Consider the following 19621-nt stretch of genomic DNA (forward strand, 5'->3'; position numbering starts at 1 on the left):
CTCAGGAACACACAGCATTTGTGGTTCAATGCTGGGTCTTCCGACTTTAAATCTAGAGTTGAGTATGCCACATCAGAATCTGCCTGTCAGTCTGGTAGCCCTCATGACAGTGGCATACAGAGAATTATTTGCAGTGAGGTTAGCTAGCTACATGTTTCTCTGATGTGTCCATAGTATGTGGGATTAGTTGAACCTAGGCCAACGATGTAATGTACTCAAAATGAATAGAAACTCAGGACAGACCTAAGGATCATTTAGCTTAACTTCCAGATTTTTATTGATAAGGAAATTGAGGCCCATAAATTCAGTACATTGAATTATTTAACGCATAAAGATAACATGTAGTTATTAATCAGAATGGCTGATACCGACTTTCATTCTTTTTTCATTATCCTGCTTCCCCATTCCCATATTTCTTGACTTCTCTCTTGCTTCTTAGGACTACTTTGAAGAAGACATGCTGATAGAAGTAGAGGCATTGCCCTGTATTCCCAAATATGTGTGATCAAGTCAATGTGTAAAAGTCTAACTATAGACATATGTTATAAGGGGTAGGCCCATTTCCAAAGAATTAAACACACCAAATGCTTAACCAGAATTATCTTTTAGACCTAAACATCAATAAATGTTTTCAGTTTTACACATAGTAAGTAGCATATTGCCTGACAGAAAAAAGAAATTCTTAGTAAATACTGATTGAGTAAGTGGATGAAGGATGAAGTTGATTAGCATAAATTCAGTGATTGTCCTTCTGAGGATACCATGTTACTACTTCAGCAATCATATGATTTCCATCTTTGCTTCAATTTTTATCACCAGAAGCAGCATTTTTCTTTTTCTCCTCATTTTAATGAAATAATTAGTGCTATAAATACACTGGAAAAGTTCATTTTGCTCAACAATAGAGACAAAAATGGTGATGCTGTGGAAGCTAGATTGTTGCTGGCAGCCAGAACCACAATGAGAAAGCCTTAAATATTTATATTAGCTGATGTACAAAAATTCAAATGTGGCATACAATGGTTAGTTTAATAGTATTTGTGTGTAGAGAGTTTTTGAAAGTTGAAGACCACTTCTAGTTTGAAATACTTAGAGAAATGCTTATGACTTGATTTCCTCCCACCCCCAATACTAGAGAAATGACCTTTGTTGTACTGAGACTCTGCTCTGGGGCAGTATTTAAGGAAGGTGAAATTTGCATTTTCACATACTTTCCAGTGGCATATCATGGCCATGGGGTTTTGCTTTTGCTTGTGGTTCTCATCTAAGCTATTCTCTCTAGCTGAACTTGATCAGAATTTCAAAACCCAGGAGTTTCTGATGGAGAGCTGACACATGGTAGAAATAGAAGTCTTTCTGCATGTGATTGTGACTGCCAGAAACTTAGGATTTACAGTGGCATTTTGGCCTAAATAATAATTTTGGAATGGGACCATAAACTTGGTGAAATCTTGAGGTCAGACACCAGATGCATGAAAGAGGGAAATAATTCACTCTTTAGCACGCCTTTGTATTTCACGAATTTTGATTAGCTTTTATTTATTTACATTTAGTTCACTGCTAAAAGTATTATGGCGCTGCCACTAGAAGGGAAAAAAGTCTATAGATATGTTACTAAAATACCTCCCTCCCAAATAATTATTTCAATATTTAAGCCATTGGCATTTATGCATTTAGTTATAGAATGTTTTTAACAATTTACAAGTGTGAATTTTATAAGCAAAATAAAAATTTGAATAATTATTTTATTTTGCCTTATAGAACCCCAGCTGAAAGGAATTGTGACAAGGTTATTCAGCCAGCAGGGATATTTCCTGCAGATGCACCCAGATGGTACCATTGATGGAACCAAGGACGAAAACAGTGACTACAGTAAGAAACATTCGCTTCTTGGCACCTAATTCCAAATCAAATGTATGGTCCTGTGTATCTTGTATTTAGAGCATGTTCAGGCTGCCTTTTGAGCTATTGGGAAGTATCTTTTCCTTTAACCTTCTTGCTATGATTCTCTGCAGCAAAGAGGCAATATGGGAGAGAGGTTATATACTAAAAGAGAAGATAAGAGGCTTGATGGAGTTCCAGTTGGTCAATGGACAAGAATATCCTCCCATCAAAGTGTTTTTAATCATATTGATAATAAACACTCATGGGATCAATACTGACACAAGATGATATTTATGTCCTCGAACCAAGTAATGAACAACACATACTAATTCTCAGAATATAATTGCTGGCAGACAAAAATTACTTCTTAAGGTTAACATTGAATACATACATATATATGTCTTATGTTATTTTACTTTGATTAAGGACAAAATTATTATGATTTTAAAAGAAAATGCATTTAAATATCATGATGATGCTTTATAGTATATAAGAAGAAGAAGATAATGAAGACTGGTTCACCTGAAGTGGAATTTTTAACATAATTTTTTGCAATAAAAATGCTGAGCATTAAAAGATTAATAATAATATTTTTGAAAATAGTTTTTAAGTCATTTAACTTTTGATTGACAAGTTAAACTAAATGTAGTCATCAAGGCATGACAGAGTGCATTTGCATTTAGAAAAATTTCAAATATAAGCATCAGAGGCAAGAAGGATTGCTTTCATATCTTTCAACTTCTGCATAATTATATACAGATATATTAGGACAAAGTCATGTTATTCTAAAGTTATGTAGGGTGCCACATTGTTTCATAAAGTATATCCATATTCACCACTAGATCTTTAGTGTTGGACACACAGTAAATGTTCATTCAATATCTGTCCAATTGAGTTGTGATTCTGATGGATGTGATGTAATCAGACTGACAATCTACCAGATTGCATAAAGTAATTTAGGAAACCTGATATTTGATAGTGAAATATCTTTTAAATTAATAAGAACAATTTGAGGAAAAATTCAAAATCCCTAATGTGTGGAAATGCTCTTGTCCGCCCCTTCTAAGTTATTCTTTGTTCACTTAATATTACACATTACAAATATGATTTACAGTAAATAAAAGATCATATTATGAAGACTTTTATTCCAATTATCTTGCTCTCAGTTTGAAAAGTTGTTGATTGACTCATTGTGGTTTGCAATGTTGGTTTGTGTTTGTATGAATGCATTCTCTAACTGATTCAAGTTTTTAACTCATTCCAGAAAAATCAGGATGCTTTTCTCTCCATGTGTGATCTTCATCTATTACCTCTATACTTGAATGTATATTTAATGAAGCTACATGTATAGATGGAAAGAATCAGATAATTGCTTAATTGTGTCACTCGCCCAGCCTATGCTGAAATATCTCTAGATCTCAAGGTTTTTCTTCCATAAAATGAGGTGGCTGGCTGGACTCGGTGGCTCAGCCTGTAATCCCACACCTTTGGGAGGCTGAGGTGAGTGAATTGCCTGAGCCTGCGGGTTCGAGACCCGTCTGGGTAACTTGGCGAGCCCTCATCTCTAAAATTAATCAAAAAAAATCAGCTGGGCATAGTAGCGCATGCCTGTAATTCCGGCTACTTGGAAGCCTGAGGCGGAAGGATCGCCGGAGCCCAGCAGGTGAGACTGCAGTGGCTGGGAGCGGCCACTGCACTCCAGTCTGGGTGACAGAGTGAGACTCCAATTAAAAAAAAAAAAGAAAATGAGGTGGCTGGAAGTGATGATAATATTAGCATCCCCTGCCAGCACTGTCTATCCAACTTAAAAAAAATTGAAATATAGCACATTGTATAAAGATGTATTTAATACTCAATTAAGCCAAATAACCACATTCAGCCTCACAAGTTTCTACCTTAACCCAACCCAGTTGTCCTGCAGGCACATGACATTTATCATGGGGCAGGAGTAGAAGGGTGGGAGTGCAAGTGTGGGGATCAAACTAACACAAATCCTTCCTTCACTGTTACTAAAAAAATAATTATAAGTACTTGGTCAGATGATGCTTGGTCAACTGTTAGTGTAAATATATACACACACACATATATGCACATTTATTCATATATGCATATTTATGTATTTCTATATTTCAGCAAAATGATACCACACACACGTTTACATACACACACACCACACACACACATACACAAAGGGGAATGCATTCTGTCAAATACATACTTTTAAAAACTATCTGAACTCACACACTTAAACTATTTAATTTTTATAAGCTACTAAACACATTTCAATAAGTTGTTATTAAAATTGTTAAGATGTACAAAATATAAAGACTAATATAAGTTTATCTGAATATACACCAACAGCTTAAAAACTAATTAAAATATCAGTACATTTGAACTTCCTGGTGTGAGCTCTCTGATGGAATTCTGCTTTCTTTCATTACAATTCATAATAACTATCTTGAATTTGGCATTTTTATTTATATGCAATGTAAAAAAATTTTCATATACATATCTTAAATCATTCATAATACTGTTTTACATATTTTAAAACTTTTTATAAGTGAGAGCAGTATCATATCTTTAATGTATTTTAATCCCCAATATTATGGTTTTGAGATTTGTATATGGTAATAGACATTCTTTATTTCATTCAGTTTTATAAAATATTCTGTTGTACGAATATGCCCAAACATATTTATTCATTCTCCTTTTGGTGAATAAGTATCATGCCTATTTCAAGGCAATTACAAAAAGTGCTGCTAAGATCTTTCTTATAGATGCTGAAGAAGCTTTCCTTGACCATCCTTTAAAAATTGATACTTCTCTAGTATCACATGTTCTCACTCATAAGTGGACCCTGAACATTTATCATAATAGTATAAGAAAGGGATTGGCAGTAGTGGGATATTGTTGGGGTGGGGTGGGGCAGGGGAGACACAACATCAGTAAGCATACCTGATCTCAAACCAGGCAAAGTGGGACCAAAGAGAGGCTCAAACTTTGCCTGTACGATGGTCACTTGTATACCTAATCCTGAATTGTACTCTATATCTTTAAAATAAAAAGTAATACAAAAATAAAAAATGACACTTCTCACCTTGGCACTCTCTATTCTGATACCTCATTTTATTTCTATTCATATCTCCTATGACCATTCGACATATGTATTGTGATTGTTTATTTATTCATTTTTGCCCTTCTTCCCAGGAGAATGTAAGTTTTATAAGTGAAGAGATTTCGTTTTGGCCCTTCATGTATCTGTAGAACCTAGAATGGTCTCTAGTAAGCATCAATACAATGGAATGAATAGATAGATGAATAAATGTCTTTTTGTGAAAAATATGCAAAAGTTTCTCTAGGTCATTGGTTAAAGCACTTCTACCAACACACATTTTTTTTTAACTTTTTCTTTTGAAATCATTTTAGACTTCAGAAAAATTACAAAGTAATATTATTATTATTATTTATACTCTTTAGTCAGCTTTCTTTCATAGTATTGTTTTACACCAAAGCAATACAATGATCAAAACCAGAAAATTAATACCAGTACAATACTATTTACTGAGCTTTAGTCCTTATTTTGATTTCATTAGTTTTTCAACAAGGGTACTTTCTTCTGACCCTCCCTTCACATATTTTAATATAAATTTTACAGTGAAAAGAAATAATTCTTTTATGTACTTTTTCTGAGTGAGAATTGGGGTAAAAATATCAGAGAGGGATTTAAAGTCTACTCATGTTTTTTATAGAAAAATTATAAGCCTCTAAGTTGTTAAAATGCCTTTTCTTTCTCCACTTTGTGTGGGTAGGAGTAGAAGCAGTTGATTGTTTGAAAAAAATCTTGTTACTATGAGCATCTGTCAGAAAAGTGTTGTTTGGTTCACTAGACATCATTAGGTCCAACCAACCTTACCATAGTCTCTTGCACAGAATTGATAAAGACACCTGTTCTTTTGTTCATGAAGAAAAGACTAATTACATGTAATTGAGTACAAACGCAAATGGATTTGTCGGCAGTAACAGATAAAAATCTCTGCAAATGCAATGATAACAAAAAAATGCAAAACTGTGTTGGAACACTAAAACAAAAAGACAATAGAATAGCGGTTGGAGGGTATTAATAGGAATATTTTGCATAAAAAAAGCTAATTATTTTGTTCCATGAATTAACCATAGAAGAAGAAATATTTAAAGAGGTCAAAAATGCTGGGAAGAAAAAAATGAAGATATTATAACCAAACGCATTGTTCTCTTTTCCTCTGAACAGAAAAATATTAAGAGTCTTATATGACTATGGAATGGGCTGCCTGACAAGTTAGTGCAGTGCTGAGCCTGGAGATATTCAAGCAGATCAGATACTATATTGGCATTTAAAGCAAACAAGGAGGGAGAGGTTTTCAAGAAAATCCCCTTGGTATAGGAGGGGGAAGCAGAGTGGTGGTGTTGTGGGGGATGGCTTCAAAACTCAGTGACATTTAAGGTGCCCTCTAGACCTGATATTCTTCCAACAATTATTTTGAGTAGGTAAGATAAGTATGTGGTATAAAAGTCATAAAGGCACAAAAGGGTATATAGTCAAGAATGAGCAAATAGTCCGTGATAGGCAGAAGCTGGCTTGACACTCCCAGCAAACATTGGTGTCCTTCTACTGAAAATAGACAGTTTTACAGCATGCAACATGGCATACACAATTAGACAAGGCCACTGTGACATGATGAGTCAAGATAAAAGCAAGATAACTCTGTAATCATGTCTGAACACAGACAAAAACAAAAACATTGCCCAATCTACAAAAATATTTCTGTGTCCTAGATCATGTGAGTAGGCAAGCCTTCTTTACCAAACACAGCTTTAATCTTGCTGTGTTCTTTTTGTCTTCTAGATAAGCCTTATTAACATAGTAATCATAGAATTACACCTACTTTCCTAGAGCATCCAGTCTGGGGCAAATCTACCTATCTGTGAGCTCTTCCTGAAATCACTTAACACACACAAATCTTAAAAGTCTTTTCCCATACCCTCTTACCAAGATACCCTAGTTCTGCCGTGGTATGTATTTTTCCTCCCTGCTTTGAGCCTTTAAACCCAACTTTGTTCGACCACGGGTATATATCTGAGATTCTTTGGATAGAGGTCACTGAAGCAGTCAAAAGCATTTTTCTTTCTTAACTCCCCTCTGCCACTTGGTCACATTCTTGATATTTTTCTAGTTATAATTCTATGTATTAATCAACATATATAATATGTGATTTATTTATCATTCTATCCATCCATCCATTGATATTTATCTAGTTCAGCACCTTTTTTTTTTTTACTTAAAATGTATATCTGCAAGATTTTTCCATATTAGTACATATTTAAAAGGAGTTATTTAAACACCTGACTTCCTATTGATGGGCATTTCAGTTCTTTCCAATATTTTGCTAATACAGACAATGTTATAAAGATATTCTTGTACATAAGTAATTTTTCATGTGTGTAAACATATTTATAGGGTGGTTTCTTAGAAGTAAAATTGCTCGTTCAAAGATATATGTTTTCTTAAATTTGAAAGATATTACTGAATTGCTACCCATTGTACAAATTTACACTAAAAGTGTCTGTTTCTTTATCTTCTAGTCAACATAATGTGTTATCAAGCTTTTTTTATGCTTTGTTACCTGAAAACATAAATTTTAACTTTTCTTATTATGAGTTAGGTTGAACACTTGCTTGTGTGTTATAAGGGAGAGCTGCACTTCTTTTTCTAGTAGGTATATACTAGAAAACCGTACACCCTTTTGTGCCTTTAAAATTTTAAACTCTAAACTTTTTCTGTTTATATGTGAGTCTACAAAATGTCTGTTTTTTAATTTGTAGATCTGAATTTAAAAATCAGTTCTTGTTATGTGAATTACCCTCTTTTTGCTCATTATGTTGTCTTCAAATTATTTTTTTGCCATGCTGTCTTCTTTTTAATTTTATTGTAAATATGCTTTTATGCTCTAAGTGTTTTTTCTCAATTTAAGAAGGCATTATTTGTTCCATAATTATTATTTAAAAAGTCTCCCAGCCGGGCTCGGTGGCTCAGCCTGTAATCCCAGCGCTTTGGGAGGCTGAGGTGAGTGGATTGCCTGAGCCCGCGGGTTCGAGACCCGCCTGGGCAGGTGAGACTTCATCTCTATAATAAATCAAAAAAATTAGCTGGTCATGGTAGCGTGCGCCTGTAGTTCCAGCTACTGGAAGGCTGAGGCAGAAGGATCGCCGGAGCCCAGCAGGTCGAGGCTGCGGTGGCCGGGAGCGGCCACTGCACTCCAGTCTGGGCGACTGAGTGAGACTCCAACTCAAAAAAAAAAAAAAGTCTCCCATGTTTTGTTTTTAGAGATGTATTTATTTCTTGAGAATCTCTTGGTCTAAACATCTAATAGTTTATGTTTCTATCAATTACAAATGCAATTTCTTCAGATTTTATGAATGTATTATATTCGCAATAAGTTCAGTATAAAGAAACATATTTCAAAATGTCTGACTTTCTGAAATCTAATTGGAAATGTAAAAATTTAGTCATCCAGTTATGTTTTCTATACAATACCAAACATATGATGTTTTGATACCACCAGTCACAAGTAGATAGACACAATCAAAGTCAGCAGAAGCTTGTACTGCTATACTAGGAACAGAAATATGATCCAAATGGTTATTAGGGGAAAAATTATGAAGGTAATCTTATATTTTTTTATTATAAGGCATACAGGTACTGTAAAGAATTATAAAGATGTTCTCTTTCCCTAACAAGGAGTTTTTCTGGCCAACAAGTTCATCTCTTTCACCTACTCAAGTATACACATCATAGTACTCGTGGGAGAGTAAGAACTATGTCTTATCCAATTATAGGGATATTATTTTTCTTCTGTGCTTTCTATATTTTAAGACCATGTAATTAATTTGTATGTGCAAAATCATACCTGTTAGATTTTTTTTTTAAATAAATGTCTGCATTATCCTGCTGCTTTTCTTTACGTAAGATTATTTACATCGTCTTGAGCATCATTTTGGTGCGTGTGATGTTCTCATTCTTATAACATATCTTTGCAAATGCAAAATTAATCTTCAGCCTTAGCTTATGAATATGGTAACTTCACTTTTTTTAATAAAGGAAAAATATGTCATTTTGATTTTGATATCTAGAAGAAGAGTTATGGACATTTGTCTTAGGCATTTGATATAAATTTATTTTTTACTGCTTTTAATTTAATTTAATTAAATTAATTTGAGTTGGAGTCTCACTCTGTCACCAGACTGGAGTGCAGTGGCTGCTCTTGGCCACCGCAGCCTCAACCTACTGGGCTCCGGCGATCCTTCTGCCTCAGTCTTTCAAGTAGCTGGAACTACTGGCGTGCGCTACCACGCCCAGTTAATTTTTGATTTATTGTAGAGATGAGGTCTCGCCAAGTTACCCAGGCAGGTCTCGAACCCGCGGGCTCAGGCAATCCACTCACCTCAGCCTCCCAAAGGCACGGGATTACAGGCTGAGCCACCGAGCCTGGCTACTGCCTTTAATTTTAAAGAGAGCAATTAATTAATTTTAAAGACAGTACCTCCAAATAATATTTGTTGAAACAAATATTTGGAACAAGAACTAATTATGTCCTTGAATGATCTACCCTGTCACATAAAATCACAAGAGGATAACTCCCTAGTTGTTTTTGTTTTTGTTTTTTTAACCCTTGGCCTCTCACCTTCTTCTTGCTCTTATGTCTTTTTAATTACAAAGCTTCTGCTTTGTAATCTCCAAATATCCTTTAGGTCAGTAAAGCAAAGTATGAAGCATTTGAAATTGTACTTGTTCCTATTTGCTCTATGACTAAATGTGGACATATGCATAGGCAGAATGCATAGTGGTTAAGAATCTTATTCAAGCTACTTAATAAAGTGTATTCCTAGAAAGAGCTGAAGACAGGTTTTCTTTGGTCTATTTTTGGCTGAGTGCAGTGCTTTGGCCTTGGGCAAGTTGCATAAACTTTCTCAAATTTATATAAACTCAGATTGTACAAAATGAGAGGAACAAAGAATCTCTGATTTTGATAGTCTTTTATTTACTTCTCATACAGAAGTAAAAAATATTCTCAGAAAAACTGATTGATGGCTTCTATTCCTTACATATCATTTGCTCTGAAAGTTATGTTGCTAGCAGGCAGGAAATCTTCAGTTTGCAAATCCCTATATGATATTCTCAGGGTGTTTGTAAAGATTTGTGAAGTCACATACATGAATGGTAAAGCCAGAATTTGAATCCAGGTTATCTGACTTGAGATTCTATGCCTTTGGGTTATTTAACCTCTTTGTCTTAATTCCCTCATTTGTTAAATGACAATAATGATAGTTCTTAGCTTATAAGGCTGTTGTGTAGATTAGATGGGTTGACTCATGAAAAGTGCTTCAAACAGCACCTAGAACATAGTAATTCTTAATAAATGTTACCTGCTATTGTTATTCTCATCAGTAGGAGTGAAAGCCCTTGTTTGAAAGGAGCTCATAGATTGGTCATTTGAACAGAAGTAGAGTTCTTAGCAGTGGCAGCCATTGTTATAGGAAAGAATTTTTTTTCCCCTTGAATCAAGGTCTCACTCTGTCCCAGGCTGAAATGTAGTGGCATGATAATGACAATCATGGCTCATGGCAGCCTCGACCTTCGGGGCTCAGGTGAACCTTCCACCTCAGCATCCCAAATAGCTGAGACTATAGGCACATGCCATCACTCCCAGCTAATACTTCTTTTCTTTTCTTGTCTTTCTTTTTTTAGAGACAAGGTCTCACTTTGTTGCCCAGGTTGGTTAAACTCCTGAGCTCAAGCAATCTGCCCACCTCAGCCTCCCAAAGTGCTGGGATTACAGGCAGGAGTCACGACGCCTGGCTTGAAGGTGTTTACACAAAGGGTATTGAAGACTATGTAAGTGGTTTACAAAATGTGTAGTCCCTGGATCCCTGGACCGGCAGTGTCAGCATCATCTGGGAACTTGTTAGAAATACATATTTTCTGACATCACCTTAGACATGCTGAGTCAGAAACTCTGGGACTGGGGCTCAGAAATCTGTCTTGACAAGCCCTTAGAGATAATTCTGACGCACTACAGCAGTTACAACTTGTAACTCTCTTCTGCTCCTGCGATTTGCAGTGCTCACACTTGCTAGTGATTCAGTCTCTGTCCTGGGACTGTTATACCTAATTCTATAAGGATCCGACTCTTAATATAGTAGGGAAAGCAGATATCTGCAAGTAGTGAAATTCAAACTTTCTAGTGTCTTAAACATATGTGAAATCTGTTACATTTTTGTTTTATTACCTAGAGGCAGTCAGGGCTCAGTTTCAGACAGATATGTGATCAAATATAGGTTTGGGGAATTACAAAAAACTCCTATAATGATATAGGTAAGATCATACCAACAGAGTTTTATGTCTTGGAGCTTTTACACATACTACTTCCCTTTGCCTGGAGTGTCTTCACCAGTTTTATCCACCTGGCAAGCCACTCTCATCCTTCAGAACCCTCCTCAATCTTTACATTCTTTGTCCATGTAAGTCCTTCTCTAACTATCCTTTTCAACTGCGGCCCCCACACAGAACCCTACACTAATCACTCACTTCACTCTGCTGTATTTGAGCCTTATGCATATGTTTACAGCTGTACCAGTCACTGAAATTCCTTACCTGCATTTGTATTGTCCCTATTAGAGTATGACTGCTTTATGTCTTCTGCCTAGCACAGCAATGGATCTTTTCCAAAATTCTAAGGACCTGAAATGTGTTAAATTTAGCTGTTGTGTTTTGCAGCAGGTCTTGTTGGGGGTGGGGGAGAGACAAGGAATGAGTCTACTCAAGCAACGGATACAACGGATGCAACTACTTTTCTCCCACATTTTCCTCCTACCTGCCTGGACCTTGAAAACTTTTTCAGTTTGGAATACCTGTGGCTTTTACTCAATGTTAGTGAATTCAAAATGACTAAACACAACTTTAAGGGAACAGTATGAACCACTTAAATATCACCGGTTGTAAGACAGAGTAGATTGGACTGCAAGTTAGATAACCTGGTTTCCAGTTCAGGTTATTTCTCTAAATAGCTGAGTGAGCTTAATTTCAAGTCACTTCCCCCCCCAACCCCGCCATTTATCCTTTCAAGAGTGAATCTTTTGTTTTCTACTCTGCCAAATGAGGGGTTTGGAGATGATCTCCAATATCACTGACAGGTTTAAACTTTTGTAAGCCTACAAGTTAATAATGATTTTTGTGTTTACTTTAGAAAAACTTAAAACTTTTTTCTTTTAAACATATTACAAAATAGGGCAAAATTGTGAGTAAATAGTGCAATAATGTTTGCGTTGAATTTGAAAACAGTAGTGAATTCACCTCTACTTTCTTTTTTTTTTTGAGTCAGAGTCTCACTCCGTCATCCAGGCTGGAGTGCAAAGCCACACTCATGGCCACTCCAGCATTGACCTGCTGGGCTCCAGTTATCCTTCCGCCTCAGCCTCCCAAGTAGCGGGAACTACAGGCATGCACTATCATGCCCAGCTGATTTTTTATTTATTTATTGTAGTCACGAGGTCTCGTCAAGTTGCCTGGGTTGGTCTCAAACCTGTGGGCTGAGGCAATCCACTCGTCTCAGCCTCCCAAAGTGCTGGGATTACAGGCTTGAGCCACCAAGCCCGGCCTTACCTCTACTTTCAATATTTATATACAGATTTCAACCTCTTCTCAATACTCCTGTTGCTGCTACCTACTCCGAGCTACTCTCCTCTTTGTGTGGATTCTTGCAATAGCTTCCTGACTGGGCTCTTTACTTAAGACTTTTCCCCTTCAACCTATTTTCCACACAGCAGCCAGAGCGACCCAGTTAAAACATAAAATAAGATAAACTCCCTTCTCTGCTCAATCCCCTTCATCACACACCATTAAGGGCACAAGCCAATGACCTGTGACCAATAATATTTCATATAATCTTACTCATTGCTCCTGACTTCATCCTTCTTGTTGTTCCACTTCTCTCTTTCCACTGGTCTCCTTGCTGTCCCTAAAACACACCAACCATGTTCCTGTCTGAAGGCATTAGTATATCCCCATCCTCCTGGAATGTTCTTTTTCCAAATATCTGGATAGCCCATTTCTTCATCTTCTTCACAACTTACTTAAAAGGCAGGTCTTTTCTCAGGGAAAGTCTTTTACTGGTTAAATAAATTTCAATTCGTATCCTGAATACTCCAGCCTTCTTTGGTTACTCGAATTTTGTTTTTTTCCTCCAGAACTCTTACCACTAATGTAATATACCTACTTATTTTGTTATCTCTTTTTGCCACTAAAATGTTCCCCCATATACCACATGTTTTCTTCACTCCATACTTGCTTATGTTATTTCTTCTACTTGTTATGTCATCCTCTAAAGGCAAGATTGATTACCTTTTGTCTTTGAAACATTTTTCTTATTTATTTAACTGTAAAGTCCTGCTTTTTCCTATGAACAAACTGTGCATCTCTTAAGATTTTATGCTGTTGAATCTGTATGTATTGATTGTGTATTCGACTTAGTCTTTCTAAATTATGAACTTCTTCAGGGTATTGACTATGCCTGTTTTATCTTAGTGATATCCTGTAATAAGGCCTTAAGAGTGGATAAGGACTTAGTAATGGATGCAGATAGGTCAATTTATAGTAACAGTAGTAAAGCAGGTTACCATTTACAAATAAAGACGTAATTGGAATATAATCTCCATAGGGGCAAGAAGCTTTGTCTGCATTTTGCACTGTTGTGTCTCTGGCACCTAGAATGCTACCTGACACATATGTATTAGGTAGTCACTCTTTGTTAAATAAATGAATGAGAGTGAATTTACAAAACAATTCCATAAAAAATGACTATGATTTTGTATGACAACATTCTGCTTAAGGGATTAATGCAGATTGGACCATACTTACATTTTATTTTGAGAATGGCAGATAAATTGAGGGAATTCAAGGGAAGGATAAGGAAGTCATTTTCCATTTGAAAACAGGAAGGAAATTAAGTATGCTGAGTCGGGTAAAAAGTGAACTCTGGGGCAATAATAGTATAAGAAGACACTCTTGCCATGTTATATATACCTTCAAAGTGTTCTGTGAATATATATCTGTGGTGATAATTATAGAGATGTCGTTTTTCTGAAAGTATAATATGTGAATGGTACAATTGCTCATAAACAGGGAACCATTGTTTTTATTATTCTTCTAGAGCCAGCAGTCTAAATATAACCTTATGCAGTAGAAAAATAAAATATATACTCAGGTATTTTAAGAATAAGAAATACATTAAAAGAGGATGCTTCTTGAAATAGTAGAAAAGGGGAGTAGAGTTTTGTTGAGTTAGATTAGAGATTATTTTAAAATTCCAGAAATTCATTACCTGAGGCTCTGAAGTGTGAGTTTTATTTGCTCAAAATAAAGTAGAAATTCAATTCTACTATATCCATATCCTGTGTTTCTTCTTCTACATAAATTATTGCTTGCAAGGTTGTATGGATCTGTCCATATTCTTTTATCTTAAAGCAGGATTTATTGAAAGGACAGAAAAGCTCCCGCAGTGGGAGGGGACCCAAAGGGGTTGCCCCCATATTCTTCATTAATGGTAGTGGAGTTTGTTACATGTGGCTGGTTTGACTAAACATTGTTCATAGCCACCAACTAAATAAGGAGTAAATCATAGATGTATGTTCATGTGGACTGGTATTTTCCAGGACATACTACCATGAAGTATAAAAGACCTGTATATTTTCTTTTAAAAAAATTTTTTGGGAGGTTCTGGTAAGATGGCGACGGCATAGGTGGAATTGTGAGATTCTCTGAACGTGAGTTCCCAAAAAGACTCTTACTTTCCTCCCCCCACCCCGCTGCCCACCCCCAGCCACACCGGTCCAAGGCCCAGGGACCCTCGGTCCCACATAGGGCCAGATATTACGGCCCTCAGCTGCCCTGTTCCACTATATGTGGCCCCCGCCCACCACGCGGGAATCTCGGCTCTCACCCCAGCTACATCATCTCACCCAGCACCAAGCCGCCGGTCACCCCGGGTGGCTCTAGGCACCCACCCCTCAGCGATACCAGCTCCATTTCTGGCTGAAGTGCCCTGTAAGGGGCCCAAAGCCATGCTCACCGCTCATCACCTGCCCTTTGGAGCTCTGGAGCTCTGGGCCCACCCTGGCTGAAGCACCCAGTGTACAACCCCATGCTTGTGTAAGGGAACACATATCTTAAGGAGGTGCTGGGAACTCCCAGCTTCCTCCTTCACCCCAGCCTGCTGGTGGCACACCGGATCCAGTGCCCAGCTGTGCAACTGATCCCCAGTGCCTCGCGTGCAACCACAGCCCATCATAGTGGATTGCCCAGGGACCCAGATAAGTGGAGAGAAAGGATCCGTGAAAGAGGAACTGCCCACCTTGGCCATTTTCCAGGCAGAGATTTGCACTGCTCTGCCCACCTATGAGCATCCCCCACCTCGGTTCCTAAGGTAACATGCTTAATGGGAGACAAATCCCCTCCCCTATGCTGAATCAGATACAGGCAACTCAACATTGCAGAACTCTCAGGGAGCAGGCTAAAAGAACAAACCCAAGCTGCGAGTAAATCAAGCTGCCTGCAATGAAAGCAAAGGGGAGAGGCTGGAGATCAGAGCTGAAGAGACTTTAGGCACTCAGGAAAGATTTCAGAGCTAGTCTGGTTTCTTATTTTGACTTTTGATTTTGTCATGTTGTTTGCTTTTTGTTTACTTTTTGACTTAGGCTGTTTGTGTTGGGGAAAATGCATCAAAAGGCATGATTTTATTGGACTATCTTTGTGTGGTTACTGGTATGCTTTAGGGAATTTTGCTTGTGTGTCTTTTTCACTTCTCTGGCCTTGTGTATCTTTTTCACCTGTCAGTTGGTATGTATGTCTGTTTTCCCTCTCACTCTTCTCTCTTTCTAACTTTCCATTGACCCCCCCCCCCTTCCTCCATTATTTTCCTCTTTCGTCCCTCCTTTTGTTCCAGGGATCAAACTTACATCCCACTACACAGACAGATTGTAAGGCAGTGGGAAATAGGTTCCAGTGTGCCCATACACCTGTTGGTGAATGCTGGAATCAGCAGATAGATTCTGAATCACAGCTTACCCCTCAATTAAACCTCAAAACTGCATAAAGTATAGCCTGCAGCCCACACTCCAGCCTCAAAAGTGAACAAAGCCAGAAGACCCTCATAAGGAAGAACAGGATATTGCACAAGTGAAGCCAAAGCAACCCAGCCTTCCCTGAAAAACAGAATTAAAGAAGGGGAGGGAAAGGGGGAGAGAAAGAAAAATATACACAAATGAAGAAAAACCAAAAGAAGAATATGGGTCTTTGCCAGACCCCTAGGAGGACAGTCACTGAGAAAAGTGACTTCAAACAATGAAGAACCCCCAGAATGACTGGTCTCAAACTACAAACCTAGATATCAAGACATTAATATCTTGATAAATAAAAAGAATTGAGGAGAGACAAGAAGAAACTAGGAAGGAGTTGATAACTGAGATAACAGTAATAAAGAATACTGTGAATGAAATAAATAACAAACTGATAAGCATGGAAAGCAGAATTAGCCAAGCAGAAGAAAAAATCTCAGAGCTTGAGGACCAAAATATAGAACTAACCCAAACTGTTAAAAACACAGAAAACAAGATTAAAAAGACAGAACAAAACCTTTAAGAGATGAGCGATTACTTCAAGAGAAAGAACTTAAGAGTAATTGACCTTCCTGAAACAGAAAAACAGAAACCACCTTGGAACAAACATTCCATGAGATTATTGAAGAAAACTTCCCTCATCTTATCAGTGATGCAAAAATTCACACACAAGAGATTCAGAGAACCCCTGCAAGACATCAAATGAGAAGACCAACTCCCAGACACATAATAATTCACCTAAACAAAGTAGGTATAAAAGAAAAAATCCCAAAGACAGCAAGAGAAAAAGACCAGATTACCTACCATGGAAGACCAATTGGAATAGCAGCAGATTTATCTACAGTAACCCTGCAGGCTAGGAGAGCTTGGAGCCCTATCTTCAAAGTCCTAAAAGATAACAATTTCAACCAAGAATAATCTACCCAGCCAAGCTAAGCTTCATCAGCGAGGGAGAATTAAAATCTTTCCCAGATATCCAATCCCTAAGAACTTACACTGCCACCAGACCACCTCTACATGAAACACTTAAGAAAGTGCTAAACACAGAAGAAAAGTAAAAAAGAACAACGTTTTTCACAAGAGTACAGGAAAAAGAATAAAATACTCATGAGCCAACTCCAAAACCAAAAGGACAACAAACCAAGAGAATCAACAACAAAAACTCTATAAGAACTCTATGATAGGGAACAACTCACATTTCAATAATTAGCCTGAATGTGAATGGACTAAATGCACCACTGAAAAGACACAGAATGGCAAAATGGATAAAATATCACTAGGCAACAATATACTGCCTTCAAATGACCCATCTAAATAGAAAGGACATGCACAGACTCAAAGTAAGAGGATGGGAAACAAATATTCAGGCGAATGGAACACAAAAGAAAGAGGAGTTGTGAACCTAATTTCAGACAAAATACCATTTAAGCTATCAAAAATTTAAAAAGATACAGAAGACCACTACATAATGATAAAAGGTTCACTCCATCAACAAGAAATATCTATCCTAAACATATATGCACCCAACATAGGAGCACTAACTTTCATAAAGCAGCATCTAGGAAAACTAAAGAAAGATGTTGACTCTAACACCATCATAACTGGGGACTTTAATACCCCACTCACAACCCTAGACAGATCATCAGGACAAAAAAAAATCAACAATGAGATCCGGAACCTCAATGTGACCCTTGGCCAAATGGACTTAATTGATACCTACAGAACACTCCACCCAACGATCACAGAATATACATTCTACTCAGCACCACATGGAACGTACTCTAAGATCGACCACATACTTGGCCATAAATCAAGCATAAGCAAATTTCAAAAGATCGAAATTTTGTCATGCACCTTCTCATACCACAGTGGAATAAAAATAAACATCAACACCAACAAGCTTCACCCCAAACCCACAAAGATTTGGACAGTAAACAGCATGATGCTAAACAACTCCTGGGTCAACAATGAAATCAAAACAGAGATTAAAAGATACCTGGAAACAAATGAAAATGAAGAGACATCTTAACAAAACTCTGGGACGCCAAGAAAGCTGTAGTAAGAGAGGAATTCATATCCCTACAAATGCACATGAAGAAAATGGAAGGATCACAAATCAACAGCCTAAAAAGTCACCTTAGGAAGCTGGAAAAGCAAGACCACGAAAACCCTAACTGCAGCAGAAGAATCCAGATCACCAAAATAAAAACCCAAATACAGGACATAGAAGACAAAAGAAAACACAAAAAAATCAATGAAACAAAAAGCTGGTTCTTTGAAAGGATAAACAAGATCGATGGTCCTTTAGCTAGATTGACCAAGAAAAAAAGAGAAAATGCCCAAATAAATACAATCAGAAACATAAAAGATGAAGTCACATCTGACCCCGAAGAAATACAAAAGATCATTAGAGACTACTATGTACACTTGTATGGAAACAAACTGGATAACCTTAAGGAAATGGAAGACTTTCTGATATCACACAACTTGCCTGGGTTGAAACAAGAAGAAATCGAGACCCTAAATAGACAATCAAGGAAATTGACTATGTAATAAGAAAACTACTTACAAAAAAAAAAGCCCTGGACAGAAGACTTTCCAGCAGAATTCTACAAGACATTTAAGGAGGAACTGATACCAATCCTACTGAAAGTATTTGATTGAGAAAGATGGAACCCTCCTCCAAAATCATTCTATGAAGGTAACATCACATTGATACTCAAGCCAGGTAAAGACCAACAAAGAAAGAGAACTACAGGCCAATATCTTTGGTGAACACAGATGCCAAAATTCTGAACAAGATCCTAGCAAACCAGATTCAACAACACATCTCAAAAATCATCCATCATGACCAAGTAGGCTTCATCCCTGGGATGCAAGGCTGGTTCAACATTCACAAGACAGTAAATGTAATTAAATACATCAACAGACCTCAGAATAAAAACCACATGATTACATCATTAGATGCAGAAAAAGCTTTTGATAAAATCCAGCACCACTTCTTGATAAAAACCCTCAAACACCTAGGTGTACATGGAACATACCTCAAAATAGTAAAAGCCATCTATGAGAAACCCACAGCTAGCATCCTCTTAAAGAGACAAAAATTGGAACCATTTCCCCTGAAAACTGGAATAAGACAAGGATGCCCACTCTCTCCCCTCCTGTTCAATATAGTATTGGAAGTCCTAGCTAGAACAATCAGAAAAGAGAAGGCGATCAGGGGTATCCAAATAGGAAAAGAGGAAGTCAAGTTATCCCTCTTTGCTGACGACAAGATTGTGTACCTTGAAAACCCAAGAGAATCTGTCAAAAGCCTCCTTGCAATGATAAAGGACTTTGGCAAAGCCTCAGGTATAAAATAAATGTGCAAAAGATAATCGCATTTCTTTACACCAATAATAAACAAACAGAAACCCAAATAAAAAACACAATCCCATTCACAATAGCCATAAAAAAAATGAAATACCTTGGCATCTTCCTAACCAGAGATGAGAAAGACCTTTACAAGGAAAACTACAAAACCCTGCTC

General features: G+C 37.1%; 1 protein-coding gene across 1 annotated transcript in view; it reads left to right on the forward strand.

The window, feature by feature from the left end:
- The first annotated feature begins 762 nt into the window (after nucleotides 1-762).
- FGF12 (fibroblast growth factor 12) overlaps nucleotides 763-19621 on the forward strand; it is a 233010-nt gene continuing 214151 nt past the window's right edge. Inside the window, exons 1-2 of the mRNA XM_008070123.2 lie at nucleotides 763-793; nucleotides 1765-1872. Coding sequence (XP_008068314.2) covers nucleotides 763-793; nucleotides 1765-1872 — 139 coding nt within the window. The remainder of the gene's footprint in view (nucleotides 794-1764; nucleotides 1873-19621) is intronic.

Source organism: Carlito syrichta, unplaced genomic scaffold (genome assembly GCF_000164805.1).
Source record: "Carlito syrichta isolate Samal-C Ts95f unplaced genomic scaffold, Tarsius_syrichta-2.0.1 Scaffold313018, whole genome shotgun sequence".
Lineage (NCBI taxonomy): Eukaryota > Metazoa > Chordata > Mammalia > Primates > Tarsiidae > Carlito > Carlito syrichta.